The 18708-nt window shown below is 44.6% G+C and overlaps 1 protein-coding gene across 3 annotated transcripts in view; it reads left to right on the forward strand.

The window, feature by feature from the left end:
* The window catches only part of si:dkey-65j6.2 (uncharacterized protein KIAA1755), a 33389-nt gene that overhangs the window by 11938 nt on the left and 2743 nt on the right, over nt 1-18708 (forward strand). For all 3 annotated transcript variants that reach the window (XM_036947156.1, XM_036947155.1, XM_036947153.1), the window contains exons 2-21: nt 7492-7689; nt 7926-9369; nt 9789-9977; nt 10074-10197; nt 10331-10424; nt 10831-10917; nt 11037-11153; nt 12246-12344; nt 12426-12577; nt 12916-13054; nt 13222-13344; nt 13478-13672; nt 13843-14792; nt 14985-15234; nt 15389-15478; nt 15589-15813; nt 15993-16163; nt 16395-16572; nt 16800-16916; nt 17014-17268. In XM_036947156.1, the coding sequence (XP_036803051.1) occupies nt 8253-9369; nt 9789-9977; nt 10074-10197; nt 10331-10424; nt 10831-10917; nt 11037-11153; nt 12246-12344; nt 12426-12577; nt 12916-13054; nt 13222-13344; nt 13478-13672; nt 13843-14792; nt 14985-15234; nt 15389-15478; nt 15589-15813; nt 15993-16163; nt 16395-16572; nt 16800-16916; nt 17014-17268 (4672 nt within the window). In that variant the 5' untranslated portion in view covers nt 7492-7689; nt 7926-8252. The remainder of the gene's footprint in view (nt 1-7491; nt 7690-7925; nt 9370-9788; nt 9978-10073; nt 10198-10330; nt 10425-10830; nt 10918-11036; nt 11154-12245; nt 12345-12425; nt 12578-12915; nt 13055-13221; nt 13345-13477; nt 13673-13842; nt 14793-14984; nt 15235-15388; nt 15479-15588; nt 15814-15992; nt 16164-16394; nt 16573-16799; nt 16917-17013; nt 17269-18708) is intronic.

The following is an 18708-nucleotide window of genomic DNA, read 5'->3' on the forward strand; positions in this document are numbered from 1 at the left end:
TGATTCAACCATTGTGTGCTCAGTGAGTTTTTGGTTCCAGGTAGAACCCTTTTTGGTTCCAGGTACAACTCTTTTGGGTTCCATGTAGAACCTTCTGTGGAAAGGGATTTACATGGAACCCAAAAGGGTTATTCAACTGGTTGTCCTTTGGGGACAGCCAAAGAACCGTTTTAGGTTCCAGATAGCACCCTTTTTTCTAAGAGTGTACTGTGGCTTGATGTTAATCTCATCCTTTGGATGCATGGTAGGGACTTAGCTTCTGAACTGAACAGACTCATAACATCTTGGTTGGTTACTGACAGGCAGCTCATCCCAACTAAACAATACACACTTTTGTCCTAATCTCCATTTTGGGGCATTCCTAAAAAGTCAGTATGTGTTTGTTGTTCAGTGGATGCCAGATGAAGATATCATTAAAGCTAACCAACGCTGTCACACAGAACTAACACACCTAATAAAATGTTCAATAGAAACATGTGAAAAATGTGCCAGATGTAGGATACCAAAAATTCACAGGATTGGATGCTACAACAACCCTCTATTGGTCCAGCTGCAAATGGATGTCCAGTTTGCCATTCCTTTTAGGTATTTGTGATCTCTTAGATTCTTACTGTAATAGGCTAGTTTGGTAAACTGTGCCTGCCTGTCCTGGGGGACCATTGAGAATGATGTGTGTTGTTTGGACAGTCATCCTGGGGGTGGCTTACAGGACAGTGTTATCTCCTGATGGCCAACAGAAAGCTGTCCCTCAGACATCACAAAGATAGTCTGGTCTAGGAGAGTCTAAACATCTCCACGCAATTTGTTGAACGTTAAAAAATAAAAACTGACGTAAACATAGGAAATTGAGCTTTTGCCTATCTGTAGTTAAATTGCTCAGATGCTCTGCCAAATAACGTTATCCATGGACCTATTACAGAGACATTTTGTATACAAGATAATTCATACTGAAATACTTTAGGATACTTAAAAGGCGTCTTGGCCACTGGCTTAGAAGAGTTGTTTAGGTTGGCTGTTTAGTGAAGAGAAATGTTCAACTCTGAAATATAAGAATGTACTCTACCTCCACTGGGATATCCCAATGCAATAAACTACATCTGAAACGAGCCATTTATTTTAGAGATGGGATGTGTATTTATTTAGTGCCCAGTGTTAGACCTACCTCAGCAGAATGTCAGCACTCAGCAGTAGACCGTTAGGCAGGCTTGCTGTTTACACCCTCAGGGTGCTCTCTTGTTGCTCAGACATAACAGTAACCATGAATCATGGCCGTGCTAGCCCTGCTAATGCTACTTTCCCACATTGCAGACCCTCGGCTGCTCTTCTCTTTTTTTTTCATTTCAAACGACCAATAAATTACCTGTCATGCTTTCCTTAGGGCTTGTTATCATGCCTTGATAAGTAACCTGCCCTGCAGTGCTGTTTTAAGTGTGGAGATCAACTCATTCAACCATAGTATGACATAACACAAGGGCTTTATTCAGAGGCCGTAAAGGTGCTGGAAAAATGTTTTTAGGTCAGGTCAGCCCCAGACCTGGTTTTCTATTGACCCAACATCAGGCCCTGCATCTCATACAGTTGAAGTCGGAAGTTTACATGCACCTGAGCCAATTACATTTAAACTCAGTTTTTCACATTTCCTGACATTTAATCCTAGTAAAAATTCCATGTCTTAGGTCAGGTAGGATCAATCAATCAATCAAATGTATTTATAAAGCCCTTCATACATCAGCTGATGTCACAAAGTGCTGTACAGAAACCCAGCCTAAAACCACTAATTGCATCACCTCTTTATTTTAAAAAAGCTGAAATGTCAGAATAATAGTAGAAGGAATTATTTATTTCAGCTTTTATTTATTTCATCACATTCCCAGTGGGTCAGATGTTTACATACACTTAACTAGTATTTGGTAGCATTGCCTTTAAATTGTTTAACTTGGGTCAAACGTTTCGGGTAGCCTTCCAAAAGCTTCCCACAATAAGTTGGGGGAATTCTGTCCCATTCTTCCTGACTGGTTTGTAGGCCTCCTTGCTCGCACACTCATTTTCAGTTCTGTCCAAACATTTTCTATGGGAATGAGGTCAGGGCTTTGTGATGGCCACTCCAATATCTTGACTTTGTTGTCCTTAAGCCATTTTGCCATAACTTTAAAGGTATGCTTGGAACAAAACACATCTTTCATAGAAACTCCCTTGACCATGTAGCAGGTGTTTCTATCTTCTTCAGGGGCAACAGAGCTTTTCCAAGACAATGATCCAACCTTCATAAGATGAAAATCCCAAAGTGTTTCCCAGCTAAAGTACATCATCTATTGTAAATAATCATGAGCCCACCACTGTTGGTGTGTGTCTGAGGCTCTGAGCTGTGGCCCAGTCATGCGAGAAGTGTAATGATCGTTGTCTTTGGAGAGATCAAGAGGGAGTGTCCATGTTATATGCGGAACTGGTCCTTAGAATCCTAAAGCCTTTCCAGAGACTTGGGAGAGGCTTTTAGAGGAGGTCTAGTATCTTGTGTCAGACTTAGGGTTGCAAAGCTAATGGTACTTTACCAAAGTTACTGGAAAATCTTCAGTAATTTCGGTACTTAACAGAAAATCTATTGCAATCTATCGCAACTTTGGTCATTTATACTTGAATAACTTTTTTTAAGTACTAATATATACAGTGCCTTGCAAAAGTATTCGGCCCCCTTGAACTTTGCGACCTTTTGCCACATTTCAGGCTTCAAACATAAAGATATAAAACTGTATTTTTTTGTGAAGAATCAACAACAAGTGGGACACAATCATGAAGTGGAACGACATTTATTGGATATTTCAAACTTTTTTAACAAATCAAAAACTGAAAAATTGGGCGTGCAAAATTATTCAGCCCCCTTAAGTTAATACTTTGTAGCGCCACCTTTTGCTGCGATTACAGCTGTAAGTCGCTTGGGGTATGTCTCTATCAGTTTTGCACATCAAGAGACTGAAATTTTTTCCCATTCCTCCTTGCAAAACAGCTCGAGCTCAGTGAGGTTGGATGGAGAGCATTTGTGAACAGCAGTTTTCAGTTCTTTCCACAAATTCTCGATTGGGTACAGGTCTGGACTTTGACTTGGCCATTCTAACACCTGGATATGTTTATTTTTGAACCATTCCATTGTAGATTTTGCTTTATGTTTTGGATCATTGTCTTGTTGGAACACAAATCTCCGTCCCAGTCTCAGGTCTTTTGCAGACTCCATCAGGTTTTCTTCCAGAATGGTCCTGTATTTGGCTCCATCCATCTTCCCATCAATTTTAACCATCTTCCCTGTCCCTGCTGAAGAAAAGCAGGCCCAAACCATGATGCTGCCACCACCATGTTTGACAGTGGGGATGGTGTGTTCAGGGTGATGAGCTGTGTTGCTTTTACGCCAAACATAACGTTTTGCATAGTTGCCAAAAAGTTCAATTTTGGTTTCATCTGACCAGAGCACCTTCTTCCACATGTTTGGTGTGTCTCCCAGGTGGCTTGTGGCAAACTTTAAACAACACTTTTTATGGATATCTTTAAGAAATGGCTTTCTTCTTGCCACTCTTCCATAAAGGCCAGATTTGTGCAATATACGACTGATTGTTGTCCTATGGACAGAGTCTCCCACCTCAGCTGTAGATCTCTGCAGTTCATCCAGAGTGATCATGGGCCTCTTGGCTGCATCTCTGATCAGTCTTCTCCTTGTATGAGCTGAAAGTTTAGAGGGACGGCCAGGTCTTGGTAGATTTGCAGTGGTCTGATACTCCTTCCATTTCAATATTATCGCTTGCACAGTGCTCCTTGGGATGTTTAAAGCTTGGGAAATCTTTTTGTATCCCAATCCGGCTTTAAACTTCTTCACAACAGTATCTCGGACCTGCCTGGTGTGTTTCTTGTTCTTCATGATGCTCTCTGCGCTTTTAACGGACCTCCGAGACCACTCTATCACAGTGCAGGTGCATTTATACGGAGACTTGATTACACACAGGTGGATTGTATTTATCATCATTAGTCATTTAGGTCAACATTGGATCATTCAGAGATCCTCGCTGAACTTCTGGAGAGAGTTTGCTGTACTGAGAGTAAAGGGGCTGAATAATTTTGCACGCCCAATTTTTCAGTTTTTGATTTGTTAAAAAAGTTTTAAATATCCAATAAATGTCGTTCCACTTCATGATTGTGTCCCACTTGTTGTTGATTCTTCACAAAAAAATACAGTTTTATATCTTTATGTTTGAAGCCTGAAATGTGGCAAAAGGTCGCAAAGTTCAAGGGGGCCGAATACTTTCGCAAGGCACTGTCTACAGTAGTATACATTTTTTATACCTGTGTCCATTTTGTCCATGAGTTTCTAGTAGAAAGACCATATGGTTCTCTTCCAACTATTGACTTTTTTCAAAACTGCCACCAGTTTGATGCCAAAACATTGACATCAAATACATACTGGCATATTAAAATAAATAAAGGTGTGTAAAAAATATATATATAAAGAGTATTTAATGCTAAAAACCTCATGTTAAACACCAACGGTATTCACTAAGTTGATATTTAGGATAATATTTTACAGCTTTGTCAATACATTTTTTAAAAATCATCATAATTAGTTATTTCATATATTTTACATGTGATAAGGCCACACAGAGGGCCAAAGATAATTACAGACACCTGTAAAAAAGGGCCACTAGATGTTTTGTGATTGATTACATAAAATCCTAGAAAGATACCAACATTCTGGTAGTTTACAGGTAAACTTCGAAAGTTTCCAGTAATATGTCCTGCCTTTGCAACCCTAGTCAGACTGTTACATAAAAGTGTACAAATCGAGCAGTCAGATAGCAGATTGGGTTACTGGGTGCAGAGGTTAGTGAAAGGGTAGGTTTTTCTCCTGACCACCATAGACTAGCAGGTGTTCTAACTGAGAGCTGGACGGGAAGCAGTCTAGTTAGCCAGATGAGGTCTGAGGGGATCGTTCTGGTCCCACCCTGATACGCCCAGACCCTCTCTCCACCTCCACACCACAGCTGGGATACATTGAGTTATGTGGCGTGGTCTGTGGAATGATCACAGTGGTATTTCTCTATTCAAAACAAACTGAGCAGAGATGCAAGCAGGCAACATATTTTCCCATTGAGGAAACAGATGTAGCCTATTGTTGATCAAATCGCTTCATCATTACGTTTAGCATATTTATTGAAATGCCTACTCTTTGTTGAAATATAATTGAACAATCAAGACGGTGGTGTCTAGTAACATTTGCCAGTCATTATATCCCTGCAATTATATTGAAACCAGACCATGTAACTTGGCAAGGCATTGTAACGTCATTGCACCAGAAACCACATAACAATGTTTTCTCCTACAGAGGCTGTCTATTGAAATGAGAAACACGCACATGTACATTTACCTCCCACAGCCAACACATGGCCTTCACAAAGCTAAATTAAGCAGGGCCTAAAATGGGTGAAGGGGCCACTCGGATGAGATCAGAGAGAATGTGAAACCATAAACCAGGCCTCTTCTCTAGCAGAGACCCCCAGTCTGTTTATGGATAATTGGTATCTGCCTGTATGATTCTTATGCTGCTCAATGTCCCCCGTGATACTGTAGCCACCCTGACATCCACAGCAACTTTGCCCTCTTGTTGTCAACATCTGTCTCTGGTGAACGTTTATTGGATTGTGCTGTATGAAGAACAAAAGAACAAAAAAAAGAAAAGAAAAAGAACAAAAAAAAGGTGGGGTGTGACATCTTATTGGAAAAATACTGAAGGATGCCAGGATCAGAGGATAGCAGACAATGGTGACTGTGTATTTTATGACCTTAAGGGATGCAGTGCTGCTTTTAGATGTTCAAATCAGCGATATATGACACCGTAGTCATCAGAAAGTATTCACACCCCTTGACTTTTCCCACATTTTGTTGTGTTACAGCCTGAATTTAAAATGTGTCACTGACCTACACACAACACCCCATAATGTCAAAGTGGAATTATGTTTTTACACATTTTTACAAATTTATAAAAAATGAAAAGCTGAAATGTGTTGAGTCTATACGTATTCAAACTATTTGTTATGGCAAGCCTAAATAAGTTCACAAGTAAAAATGTGCTTAACAAGTCACATAATGGACTCGCTCTGCGTGCAATAATAGTGTTGAACAGGATTTTTGAATGACTACCTGATTTCTGTACCCCACACATACAATTATCTAAAGGCCCCTCAGTTGACTAGAGAATTCCAAACACAGATTCAACCACAAAGACCAGGGAGGTTTTCCAACGCCTAGAAAAGAAGGGCACCTATGGGTAAAAAAAAAAGCTGACAAATCCCTTTGAGCATGGTGAAGTTATTAACTACACTTTGGATGGTGTATCAATACACCCAGTTACATCAAATATACAGGCGTCCTTCCTAACTCAGTTGCCAGAGATGAAGGAAACCACTCAGGGATTTCACCACGAGGCCAATAGTTACTTCAAAACAGTTAAAACAGAGTTTAATGGCTGTGATATGAGAATATGAGAGCATAGATCAACAACATTGTAGTTACTCCATAATATTAACCTAATTGACATAGTGAAAAGAAGAAAGCCTATACAGAATTTAATATTCCAAAACATGCATCCTGTTTGCAACAAGGCACTAAAGGAATACTGAAAAAAATGTGGCAAAAAAATTCAATTTTTGTCCATAATATAAAGTGCTATGTTTGGGGCAAATCCAATACAACACATTACTGTGTACCATTCCTCATATTTTCAAGCATAGTGGTGACTGCATCATGTTATGGGTATGCTTGTAATCATTAAGAAATGGTGAGTTTTTCAGGATAAAAAATAAACCGAATGGAGCTAAGTACAGGCAGAATCCTAGAGGAAAACCTGGTTCAGTCTGCTTTCCACAAGACACTGGCAGATGAATTCTCATTTCGGCATGACAATAACCTAAAACACAATGCCAAATTGACACTGGAGTTGCTTACCAAGAAGACAGTGAATGTTCCTGAGTGGCCGAGTTACAGTTTTAACTGAAATCTACTGGAAAATCTATGACAAGACCTAAAAATGGTCTACAATCCATTTGACAGAGCTTGAAGATTTTTGAAAAGAATAATGGGCAAATGTTTCACAATCCAGGTGTGGAAGGAGACTCGCAGCTTTACTCGCTGCCAAAGGTGCGTCTACAAAGTATTGACCCAAGGGTGTGAATACTAAATGAGACATTGCAAAATTGTATGAAAACAGGTTTCCACTTTGTCATTATGGTGTATTGTGTGTAGATGGGTTAGAGATTTTTTATCAATTTTGAATTCAGGCTGTAACACAACACAATGTGCATAAGTCAAGGGCTATGAATACTTTCTGAAGGTACTGTATGTGGGAAAGAAAAAAAACTCCTGCCTGTATCTAATCTTTATCTTGAGCTTTTCTTGGTCATTGTCTTTGTTGTTGTTGAATATTTACATTTTTGTTTGTGCTGTTTCTTATGTTAATAGAACCCTGAGTCTCTGGACGGGTCCATCCAGAACACTCTCTCAGCCCTCTTTCCCCCATTTGAGGCCACAGCCCCCACTGTCCTGAGCCAGCTCTTCCAGGTAATAGAGGAACGTTTCCGTGGAGATGCCCTCCAGTGTCTACTGGACTTCCTCATCCCGGCCAAACACATCCTTGAGAGTGTTCAGCAGGCTGCCTGTGTGAGTCAACAACCTCAGAGCTATACTCATCAACACAGATGCACAGCTATACAAAAAAATACATACTGCAACAGTTTACCATACACACCTACAGGCTCCAATAACGACCACCTATGCAAAACAAAGTTAGGTCAATTACAAAGATTGCAACTGCCTTCAACTTCTCTCTGTCTTGTACTGCTAATTGTAAAGACAAATTAAATGGTAAAGAAATGTCTGTCATTTTCTCCCGTCAGGCCCAGTACTCTGATGTGGTGTTCTGCTGTGAGGGCTGGCCTCTGTGTCTGCATGAGAAAGTGGTGATCCAGCTGGCCCCGATCAACCCCCTATTTCTGTGCCCCGGGGACTTCTACTTGCAGGTTGCTCCCTTCTCTGAGCAGGCCGCCCGCATCGTGGTCCGGAGCCTGCTGGAGGACGGACAGGGCCAGGTGGTGGAGGTGGAGGAGACACCCATCCCTGAGACCTCCTACCCCTGCATCTTCTCTGAGGACTGGCTAGGGGAGCTCAACCAAGGCCGCCACGGTACTCCACTTAGCCACTGTGTCCTCTCCACAGACCAGGGCATGGTGAAGGTGCCATGGGCGCAGGTGACTCTCCCTGAGTTTGTGGATAAACCCAGAACTATGGCCTCATCATCTCTTTCTCCGGCTGCTGTTCAACAGGAGGTAGTGGCAGGGCCCGGGCCCTCATTGGTCCTGCCTCACCCTGCACCTGTGTACTCTGTGGAGACTAGGATCTCTCCTGCTAAACATGGCATTGCGGTGTCGCTGCGTCTGGTGGACAGTAATTGCTCCCGGCTGGTTAAGGTGGATCAGGATGGGCCTATGGCTAAGCCCATAGGCTGGGTGTCTCCCAACACATGGGACAGCCGCAGCAACAACACCTCTGAGGTTGAGGGGGAATACGTGGACTTGGTGGAGTTCACTAACAAGAAAGAAGCATTGCTCCTCAGTGGGGCTCACAGTTACAAATATCCCAGAGAGCTCATGTCTAGGCCTGTTCCACTTAACAGGCCTGGTGTCCCTCTGGCTCCAGCCCTGCCCCTGTCCTTGGCCCAAGCCCTGGCCCCCAACCAGCACCTCAGGGAACAGTTACACTGCGGCCGGACCATCCGGTCCTCCGAGGAGCCCCCCTGCACCCCTTGCATGAGGAGGAGAATGGGCCAGGTGTCCAAAGCACAGGAGCTCAGGTGCCGGTACAGGGAGTCTTACCATTCAGCGCTGCAGAACCCTGTTACCTTTGAGAGAGACAATACACTGAATACACTGGCGGTTCTGGAGGAGGCTAGTCCATGTGAGGGGAGGCTGGGACTAGAGGGCAAAGAACTATGTCCTGGTGTCTCCCAGCAGTGCTGCCATCCAGACCCAGGACATCATGACCAGATTCCCCCTGTTAGCACTGTTACCTGTAGGAAGTCTGGAGAAAGTAACACTATATCCAGTGGAATTTTACAAGGCCTGAGTGACACTATAGAGAACGATGGGAGATGTCCCTCTTCTCTGTCGACCACTGTTGTGGACACATCAGAGAAGTGTGAAGTAGTGATACAAGGAAGAAAAATTAGGAGGGATATTGTCTCGTCTGCAGAGAAGATTCCCAGTTTACATGTAGTGCAATGTAAAAACGCCACAGCTTTTGGACTGGTTTCCCCAAAGATGAACAGGCGGAGACTGCCCAAAGGTAAGAGATCTACAGCATGAAATATGTTTCTTATTCTGTAATATATAAAGGTGATTTGTTTTAAACACAATTGATTAAAAAATGAATGGCACCGGAGGAGAAGGCTGCCGTTTTACAGGTTCTTAAGTGCTATTATGTGGTTTTTTCGCGTTATTCGAAACTTATTTTGTACATAATGTTTCTGCTACCGTATCTTACGGCAGAAAATTGCTTCTGGAAATCAGGACAGCGATTACTCACCTCGTACTGGATGAAAATGTTTTCTTTATAACACTTATTTTTCTTAAAACTGCATTGTTGGTTAAGGGCTTGTAAGTAGGCATTTCACTGTAAAGTCTACACCTGTTGTATTCGGCACGTGACAAATAAACTTTAATTTGATTTATTACATCCCTCTGTATCATCCTTCCTCTCTAAAGATGTCTCCCAGGCTCGCCAACCCTCCATGCCTGTTAGAAACGGACAACAGACCCCTCCACCGGCCCCTCTCCCTGAGACAACCCAGCAGCCTCCGGGTCACTATGCTGTTTCCAGGTCTAAGGTCCAGGCACCAGACACAGAGGAACCTAGCACTCATCCCCTCCAGATGGGAATAGCATGTCTTACTGGTATGGAAACCCCCTTACATGGTTTGCCTTAGAGACAGAGGTGGATGACATCTCTGTTCAGTGAAAGATCCTCATGTTCCCCTCTCCCATATTTAGGTGGCAGAGACAGGACAGGTCGGTTGGTGGTTGAGGTGTATGGAGACCAGGAAGGATGGAGATCTCCTTCAGTGTCTAGTCTGGAACTCTGCAAACTGCTGCTCTACCTGCACTCTGTAATCAGGTATATATGCATTGTGCATTGTGGTTCAGGCTACAGAGGTTTTTAACCTCAATGGGTTTTACCTGGTTAAAAAAAGGTTAAATAAAATATAAAATAAAAATTAATTCATTGTTTTCATCTTCATATTTTCTAGGAGAGAACTAAGAGAACTTGGACTGACACTAGTTATTGATGCTCGGCAGAATCCACCCCCATCACAGTTCAATAAGGCCTTGCTGATGCTTCAGGTAAGAAAGAGTTGACATCTTCCTGGTCATATTGGGATCTGCACTACACAAAATCACATCAAGAGGATAGCAACTTGCTAAATATTATACTGAACTCAACTAAACTTTTCCCTCTGTTTATTATTTTCTTCACTCCCCTGACTTGTGCTCAGCTTTACCTGCAGGTCACAGGAGGTTGGTGGCACCTTAATTGGGGAGGACAGGCTCATGGTAATGGCTGGAGCGGAATGGGTGGAATGGTATCAAATACATCAAACACATGGTTTGATCCCATTCCATCCCTCTGTTCCACCCATTATTATGAGCCATCCTCCCTTTAGCAGCCTCCACTGCTACAGGTATAGGATAATGCATTTACTGATAACTATTTATTGTTGTGAGGTCTCATATTTTGAGAATGTTACAGGAGCAAATTCCCCATGCAGTACACAGTGTCCTTATCCTGGTGGAGAAAGAGAGCAGCCATCGCCCAGAGAAATGTCCTGGACAACAGGTCAGATCTGAATCAAGTGTTTCCTCTAATGATTTCCATCAGGCTTATCATTTCATGAACAGTTACTGTAATGTATTCTGGGAGAATTGCTGTCTGATGTCACTGACTGTCACTGACAGATTGATGTAGTGACATCACTGAAGGCGTTGCACAAGCTGGTGGAGGGGAGCCAGTTGACCTACGGCCTAGAGGGCACCCTGCCCTACAGCCACCAGGACTGGCTGCAGCTCCATCAGGTAGGCCCCTAGAGGACACCCTGCCCTACAGCCACCAGGACTGGCTGCAGCTCCATCAGGTAGGCCCCTAGAGGACACCCTGCCCTACAGCCACCAGGACTGGCTGCAGCTCCATCAGGTAGACCCCTAGAGGACACCCTGTCCTACAGCCACCAGGACTGACTGCAGCTCCATCAGTTAGACGCCTAGAGGACACCCTGACCTACAGCCACCAGGACTGACTGCAGCTCCATCAGGTAGACCCCTAGAGGACACCCTGACCTACAGCCACCAGGACTGACTGCAGCTCCATCAGGTAGACCCCTAGAGGACACCCTGTCCTACAGCCACCAGGACTGACTGCAGCTCCATCAGGTAGACCCCTAGAGGACACCCTGTCCTACAGCCACCAGGACTGACTGCAGCTCCACCATGTAGGCCCCTAGAGGACACCCTGTCCTACAGCCACCAGGACTGACTGCAGCTCCATCAGGTAGGCCCTTAGAGGACACCCTGTCCTACAGCCACCAGGACTGACTGCAGCTCCATCAGGTAGACCCCTAGAGGACACCCTGTCCTACAGCCACCAGGACTGACTGCAGCTCTATCAGGTAGACCCTAGAGGGCACCCTGCCCTACAGCCACCAGGACTGACTGCAGCTCCATCAGGTAGGCCCCTAGAGGACACCCTGTCCTACAGCCACCAGGACTGACTGCAGCTCCATCAGTTAGACCCCTAGAGGACACCCTGTCCTACAGCCACCAGGACTGACTGCAGCTCCATCAGGTAGGCCCCTAGAAGACACCCTGTCCTACAGCCACCAGGACTGGCTGCAGCTCCATCAGTTAGACCCCTAGAGGACACCCTGTCCTACAGCCACCAGGACTGACTGCAGCTCCATCAGGTAGGCCCCTAGAGGACACCCTGTCCTACAGCCACCAGGACTGGCTGCAGCTCCATCAGTTAGACCCCTAGAGGACACCCTGTCCTACAGCCACCAGGACCTGCTGCAGCTCCATCAGGTGGGACAGTTAGAGCAATAGACAGACACTAGAGAACTCTTGTTTGTTGTTTTGCTTTGATGTCTGATGAACAGTACATTTGTCTTTCAGAAACTTCATCCCTTCATGTCAGATCTCCAGGAGGCTTCAGGTTTGCTACTGAAGGCCATCAGAAAACTAGAGGGAGGTCGTAAGATTGACAAAGTGCAGGTAATGAATTTAACCTTGACGACACTGTATTACTGAAAACATGTTGGTTTATCCTGAAACCCTTCTCTCCATGTGTGTCAGGATGTACAGAGGTGTATTCTAGAACAGAGAACGCTGATGAAGGATGTTCTGGAGGACAGCCGGTTGGTCGCTCTGCAAAGGGAGGGCGGAGCCATGCTGGCCAGGCTGAGGAGGGAGAGTGACCTCAGATACTCTCACTGTGAGGATTACAGGTATACATTTTATTTTAATTGAACCTTTATTTAATTAGGCAAGTCAGTTAAGAACTACTTCTTATTTACAATGACGGCCTACCCCGGCCAAACCCGGACGACGCTGGGCCAATTGTGTGCCGCCCTATGGGACTCCCAATCACTACCGGATGTGATACAGCCTGGATTCGAACCAGGGACTGTAATGACACCTCTTGCACTGAGATGCAGTGTCTTAGACCGCTGCACCACTCGGGAGACCACTACCTATCACTGTTTAGTATGGCTGGGCCAATTGAGAGGCTCCTTCACAAGATTATCAATGTATTATTCCCTTAACCTCTGACCTCTCTGTACAGTGATGCTGTAGACTCTGTGACCTATATGTACAACCATGTAGAGGAGCAAGCCCACATGCTGGTGCAAAGATCCAACATGTCCCTGGAGCACCTTGAATACCTACTCCAACTCAGAGAAATGGAGGGCCACTTCTCTAAGGTACATTCAGAGTCTCCTCATATACAGTACATACTGTATACCTGTTATGTAAGGTTCATCCAGGTGCTGTTCTTGTAAGAACGATATTGCATGATGAGAACTAACTGACTATATGACTACGCCATGTTTTGGGGTATAACATTTTTATAATCCTCCTCCTCATGTAGATCAGGGAATGGTTTGATGCCGAAGGGGAACGGCGGTTGCTGGAAGCAGAATCGGTGGAGGACTCCAGAGAAAAGGTTGCACATACTCTCCAGAGTTTCAGAGCATTCCTCTCTGAAGCCAATGTAAGTCCGGCTTTCTCCATTCATTCTCTCTCCACCACACCACGGCAAGGTGTTGACACTGTTTCACACTTGTTTCATTGGAATCTTCTTGGACAAGGGGGAATGGTTTAATTTGTCTGTTACTATCTTTTAGGAGCAGAAGCACCAGGCTATGGTCTTGGTGACAGAGGCAGAGAAGATCCAGGGCCCATCTCCATACCCTGAGACTGAGGTGTTCAGGACCATGGTGTGCACTTTCAAGTCTGGCCTGGCTGACTCCCTCTCACGGGCAGAGAGGTGCTCCAGTGAGCTGGAGACTATGGTCTCTGTTTGCAGCTTCTGTGAGCAGGTTGGTGGGTTGGATTTTTCCACAATTGCTGTTTACATCTCATTTATAGCATATCATATTGATGTTGACATGTTGTAGGAATATAGGAAAAAGTAATGAAGCTTAAATGACTATCGCCTCTCAATGCCTCTTTCAGGTTTTTGAATAGGTATTCTGCCTCTTTCTTCCAGGCTACTGAACTGGCCAAAGACTGCAGAGAATACCTGGGCCAGGAACAGGTTGGCAGACACCCAGAGACGGATGATATCTCTACACTCCAGATGTACCAGGAGAGCTTTGTCCAGTTCTCCCCAGATCGCTTCCAGGAGGTGAAGGCCCAGGCGTGTGCTCTGAGGGGCTCCAGGGGCATGCGGGTGTGGAATGTAGCCTGGCTCAAGTGTCAGGAGGTCAGGCAGCAACTGGAGGAGAGACTACAGGATGTGGAGAGGGCCTTGTGGAACACAGGCTCCTGGTATGAACAACATAGACATGGTGAGGATCAGGCCACAGCTCAGACAGTGACTCATCATGATAGAGCTCTGTTACTGCCCAGACCTGGTCCACCACACTGGTACAATCCCCCAACAGGCTCTATGGTGGAAAGGTATCATGGGATCTTGGAGAGCAGGAACAACTCTGTGACTTGCTGTAATATCAACTTCAAGCCTCAGAATAACAGACCTTGTAAAGGGTCAAAGGCCACCACCGTGCTGGCTTCTCCACGTATCAAATCCATTAGGAGAGTGGAGAGGGAGCCCAGCAGGAGAGAGGCCTGTCGAGGGAGGAGAAGAGAGGCCGCCACCCTTGCAGACTCACAGACGGTGGGCTGTGAGTGGTTCCCGTGGAAACGCGGGGGCCTGGGCCGGTCCATGAGTGAGGACTCGTGTGCAACCGCCATGTCCAGTCAGTCTGAGGCTCGGGTCCAAACACCGTCCTGCTCCCACGGGCAACCCTCCTGCCGGATCCTGCAGGCTGCTCAGAAGTTTCAGATCTCACGGCATGGTAGCTTCTGCTCAGCAGAGTCCTGTAGTGGCCAAGAGGGAGCAGAGAAGGCCTCTTCAAGGAATACTAGCTCATCAGTGAGAAGGTGTGAGGGAACAACATCTCTGGCAAGTCCAGAGGAGAACGCTGGCAGTGTTATGTGAGTTACTAATTGAGCAAGACCTTCACCTTAGAACGACTCAATATATTTTTATCCTTTTTTGCTTTTTCTGTCTCTAAGCTTGCACTGACGTGGCACAGGTACATTACAGACATGTATTATTTTTTCAGAGGACTGAACATGAGAGCTTGTGTTTGACTGTGTTGTTGGTGTAACTTTATATCTCTGTAGGAAGCTGCAGAGGATCATGGAGGAGCTGCTGTTAACAGAAAGGGAGTATGTGCGTTCCCTGGGCTACATCCTGATGCATTACCTCCCCCTACTGGAGAGGACTGACGTGCCCCAGGACCTGCGGGGCAAACGTGGAGTGATATTTGGAAACCTGGAGAAGCTGTATGACTTCCACGGCCATTTCTTCCTCAGGGAGCTGGAGGCCTGTCAGACAGAACCCTTAGGAGTGGCTCGTTGCTTTCTGAGACACGTGAGTTACAGTTCACCTGCTCGTGTCTCTTAATTCACATTTTCTACATGTTAAGCTTGAGTTCTATAACTCTGTTGATTTGTTGAATTTGCTACTGAAGTTGATACCTTGAATATTCCTGTTGTGACTGTCAACTCTCCCCCCCTATATGCAGAGAGAAAGTTTAGGCCTTTATGCTCTCTACAGTAAGAACAAGCCTCAGTCAGATGCCTTAATCCTTCACCATCGCCATGACATCTTCAAGGTGAGGCACTCCCATCAATGCTCAATGTCAAAGATCAATGGTCAATTCCCATCAATGCTCTCTCCATCCCTCCGGTGACCAATTCTCTATGCCATCTCCTCCCACTCCAGAGGAAGCAGCAGGAGCTGGGGGACCAAATGGACCTGTCCTCCTACCTGCTGAGGCCCATCCAGAGGATCAGTAAGTACAGCCTGCTGCTGCAGGACATGCTGGGGGTATGTGGGCCTCAGAGAGACAGGGACAGGGAAGAGCTCCAGGCTGCAGCCGATGTGATCCGCTTCCAGATGCGTCATGGCAACGACCTCCTCACCATGGACGCCATCCAGGACTGTGACGTAAGTTTACCAACCAAATCATCACAACCTCCAAAATAATGTGTAACTTATGAACAGCTGTCTAAATGTGAGGGAAATGTGGGCTATAAAGAGAAAATTATTGCCTATTACTGTGTAAACAGTATCAAGGATTTTCAGGAAAAACATGGATGTCTTTCTCTCCACTCCTCCCCCTCCAGGTGAATCTGAAGGAGCAGGGCCAGCTGATTCGCCAGGATGAGTTCATCGTGTTCTTCAGAAAGAAGAAGTGCTTCCGCCATATCTTCCTCTTCCAGGATCTCATTCTCTTCAGCAAGACCAAGAAGACAGATGTGGGCAATGATGTGTACATCTACAAACATTCTTTCAAAGTGTGTATACAATATAAAGACATTTTTTACATGAACAACTGTAAAGGACCCCATTTTCAGAATAAATATTTTGTGTTGTTTTCATTGTTCAACAAAAATAATCTTACCGGCCTTTATGTTTGCGAAACAAATACCAAATCATCCAGCCCTTATGTTGAAATTGCTAACAGAAAGCCATGTTTATTTAGTCTTTCTTTCTTTAGTCTTTCTTTCACTTCTGTTTCTGTCTAGACGTCTGATATCGGGATGACACATAACTCTGGAGAGAGTGGTCTGTGTTTTGAGATCTGGATCCGTAGGAGGAAGTCCCAGGACACGTACACTCTGAAGGCTGACAGGGCAGAGGTGAAGAGGTCTTGGACCAGAGACCTGGAGCAGATTCTCTGGGAACAAGCTGCCTACAGCAGAGGTTAATCCTCCATTCTGTATATGCCCTGTCAATCGCTATACATGGGTTTTTATCAACTGTCTACTTCAAATGTGATTTTTAAGTCATAGACTTTATTTGTTTGTTCCTCAAGCCGACCTCTGTGTCTGTAATTATTGATATATTTTCTTTGGGGGGTGCAGTTGTGAACAAATACATCTTATTGATGTTTTGGTCAAATGTTTTAGAGTGTGTTTGGTGTGTTGTAGACCTGCGGATGCAGGAGAGGGTGTTCAATGGGATGGGGAGGAAACCTTTCATGGACATCCAGCCTAGTGAGGCAGCAATCTGTGACAGGGCTGTCAACTGTGTCCTGCTAGGAAGAGGTACTGTATAAAGTCCACAGCCAAGTCCCATACCCATGAACTAACAACAGAAATGCATAATGGTCTCACTGACTGAATTGTCTCTTTCCTTTGTCAGCCCCGGTGCCGTCTTGTCTACAAACAGATATTGAATATCTCCGGCCCAACTCCATTGGTTCAGGCAGTAGTGCCTCTACCTCCTGCAGCCACTCATCTTCCTCCTCTGGGCGAGGTTCTTTACCTCCGGTTGGTTACCCTGGCAACCAGACACAAGGTGGGGAGGCCAGTCATATTGTTCATTCTTTCCCGGCGACTGTGACTGAAGAGGACCTAAGTAATCATCATAATCACCAGAAACAAAACCTTCATCTCAGTGAGTTTTCTTGTTCTTGGATGGTACATGATGACTACAGACTAAAACTAACAGACATACAGTACTTTACTCTTGATACAGTGGCTTGCGAAAGTATTCACCCACCTTGGAATTTTCCCTATTTTGTTGCCTTATAACCTGGAATTAAGGTTTGTATCATTTGATTTACACAACATGCCTACCACTTTGAAGATGCAAAATATTTTAAGAAATAAGACAAAACAATTGAAAACTTGAGAGTGCATAACTATTCACCCCCCCCCCCAAAGTAAATTATAGTTGCAAGTCTCTTGGGTTATGTCTCTATAAGCTTGGCACATCTAGCCACTGGGATTTTTGCCCATTCTTCAAGGCATCACTACTCCAGCTCCTTCAAGTTGGATGGGTTCTGCTTGTGTACAGCAATCCTTAAGTCATACCACAGATTCTCAATTGGATTGAGGTCTGGGCTTTGACTAGGCCATTCCAATACATTTAAATGTTTCCCCTTAAACCACTCGAGTGCTTCTTTAGCAGTATGCTTAGGGCCATTGTGCTGCTGGAAGGTGAACCTCTGTCCCAGTCTCAAATCTCTGGAAGACTGAAACAGGTTTCCCTCAAGAATTTCCCTGTATTTAGCGCAATCCATCATTCCTTCAATTTTCCAAGTCCCTGCTGATGAAAAACATGGTGTTCTCGGGATGATGAGAAGTGTTGGGTTTGCGCCAGACATAGCATTTTCCTTGATGGCCAAAAAGCTCAATTTTAGTCTCATCTGACCAGAGTACCTTCTTCCATATGTTTGGGGAGTCTCCTACATGCCTTTTGGCAAACACCAAACATGTATGCTTATTTTTTTCTTTAAGCAATGACTTTATCTTCTGTCCACTCTTCCGAAAAGCCATTTTTTTTATCATGGATTTAATGGTGCTCCGTGGGATGTTCAAAGTATCAGATATTTTGTTATAAGCCAACCCTGATCTGTACTTCTCCACAACTTTGTCCCTGGCCTGTTTGGAAAGCTCCTTGATCTTCATGGTGCCACTTGCTTGGTGGTGCCCCTTACTTAGTGGCGTTGCAGACACTGGGCTTTTCAGAACAAGTGTGTATATACTGAGATCATGTGACACTTAGATTGGACACAGGTGGACTTTATTTAACAAATGATGTGACTTCTGAAGGTAATTGGTTGCACCAGATCTTATTTAGGGGCTTCATAGCAAAGGGGGTGAATACATATTCACTCACCAGTTTTCTGTTTCCGTTTTTATTTGTATTTTTTAAAACATTTTTTTTTAAATTATTTCACTTCATCAATTTTAACTATTTTGTGTATGTCCATTACATGAAATCCAAATAAAAATATATTTAAATTACAGGTTGTAATACAACAAAATAGGAAAAACACCAAGGGGAAGAATACTTTTGCAAGTCACTCGATGTGCAAGCATGTGTCTAAAC

Source organism: Oncorhynchus mykiss, chromosome 16, assembly GCF_013265735.2.
Source record: "Oncorhynchus mykiss isolate Arlee chromosome 16, USDA_OmykA_1.1, whole genome shotgun sequence".
Lineage (NCBI taxonomy): Eukaryota > Metazoa > Chordata > Actinopteri > Salmoniformes > Salmonidae > Oncorhynchus > Oncorhynchus mykiss.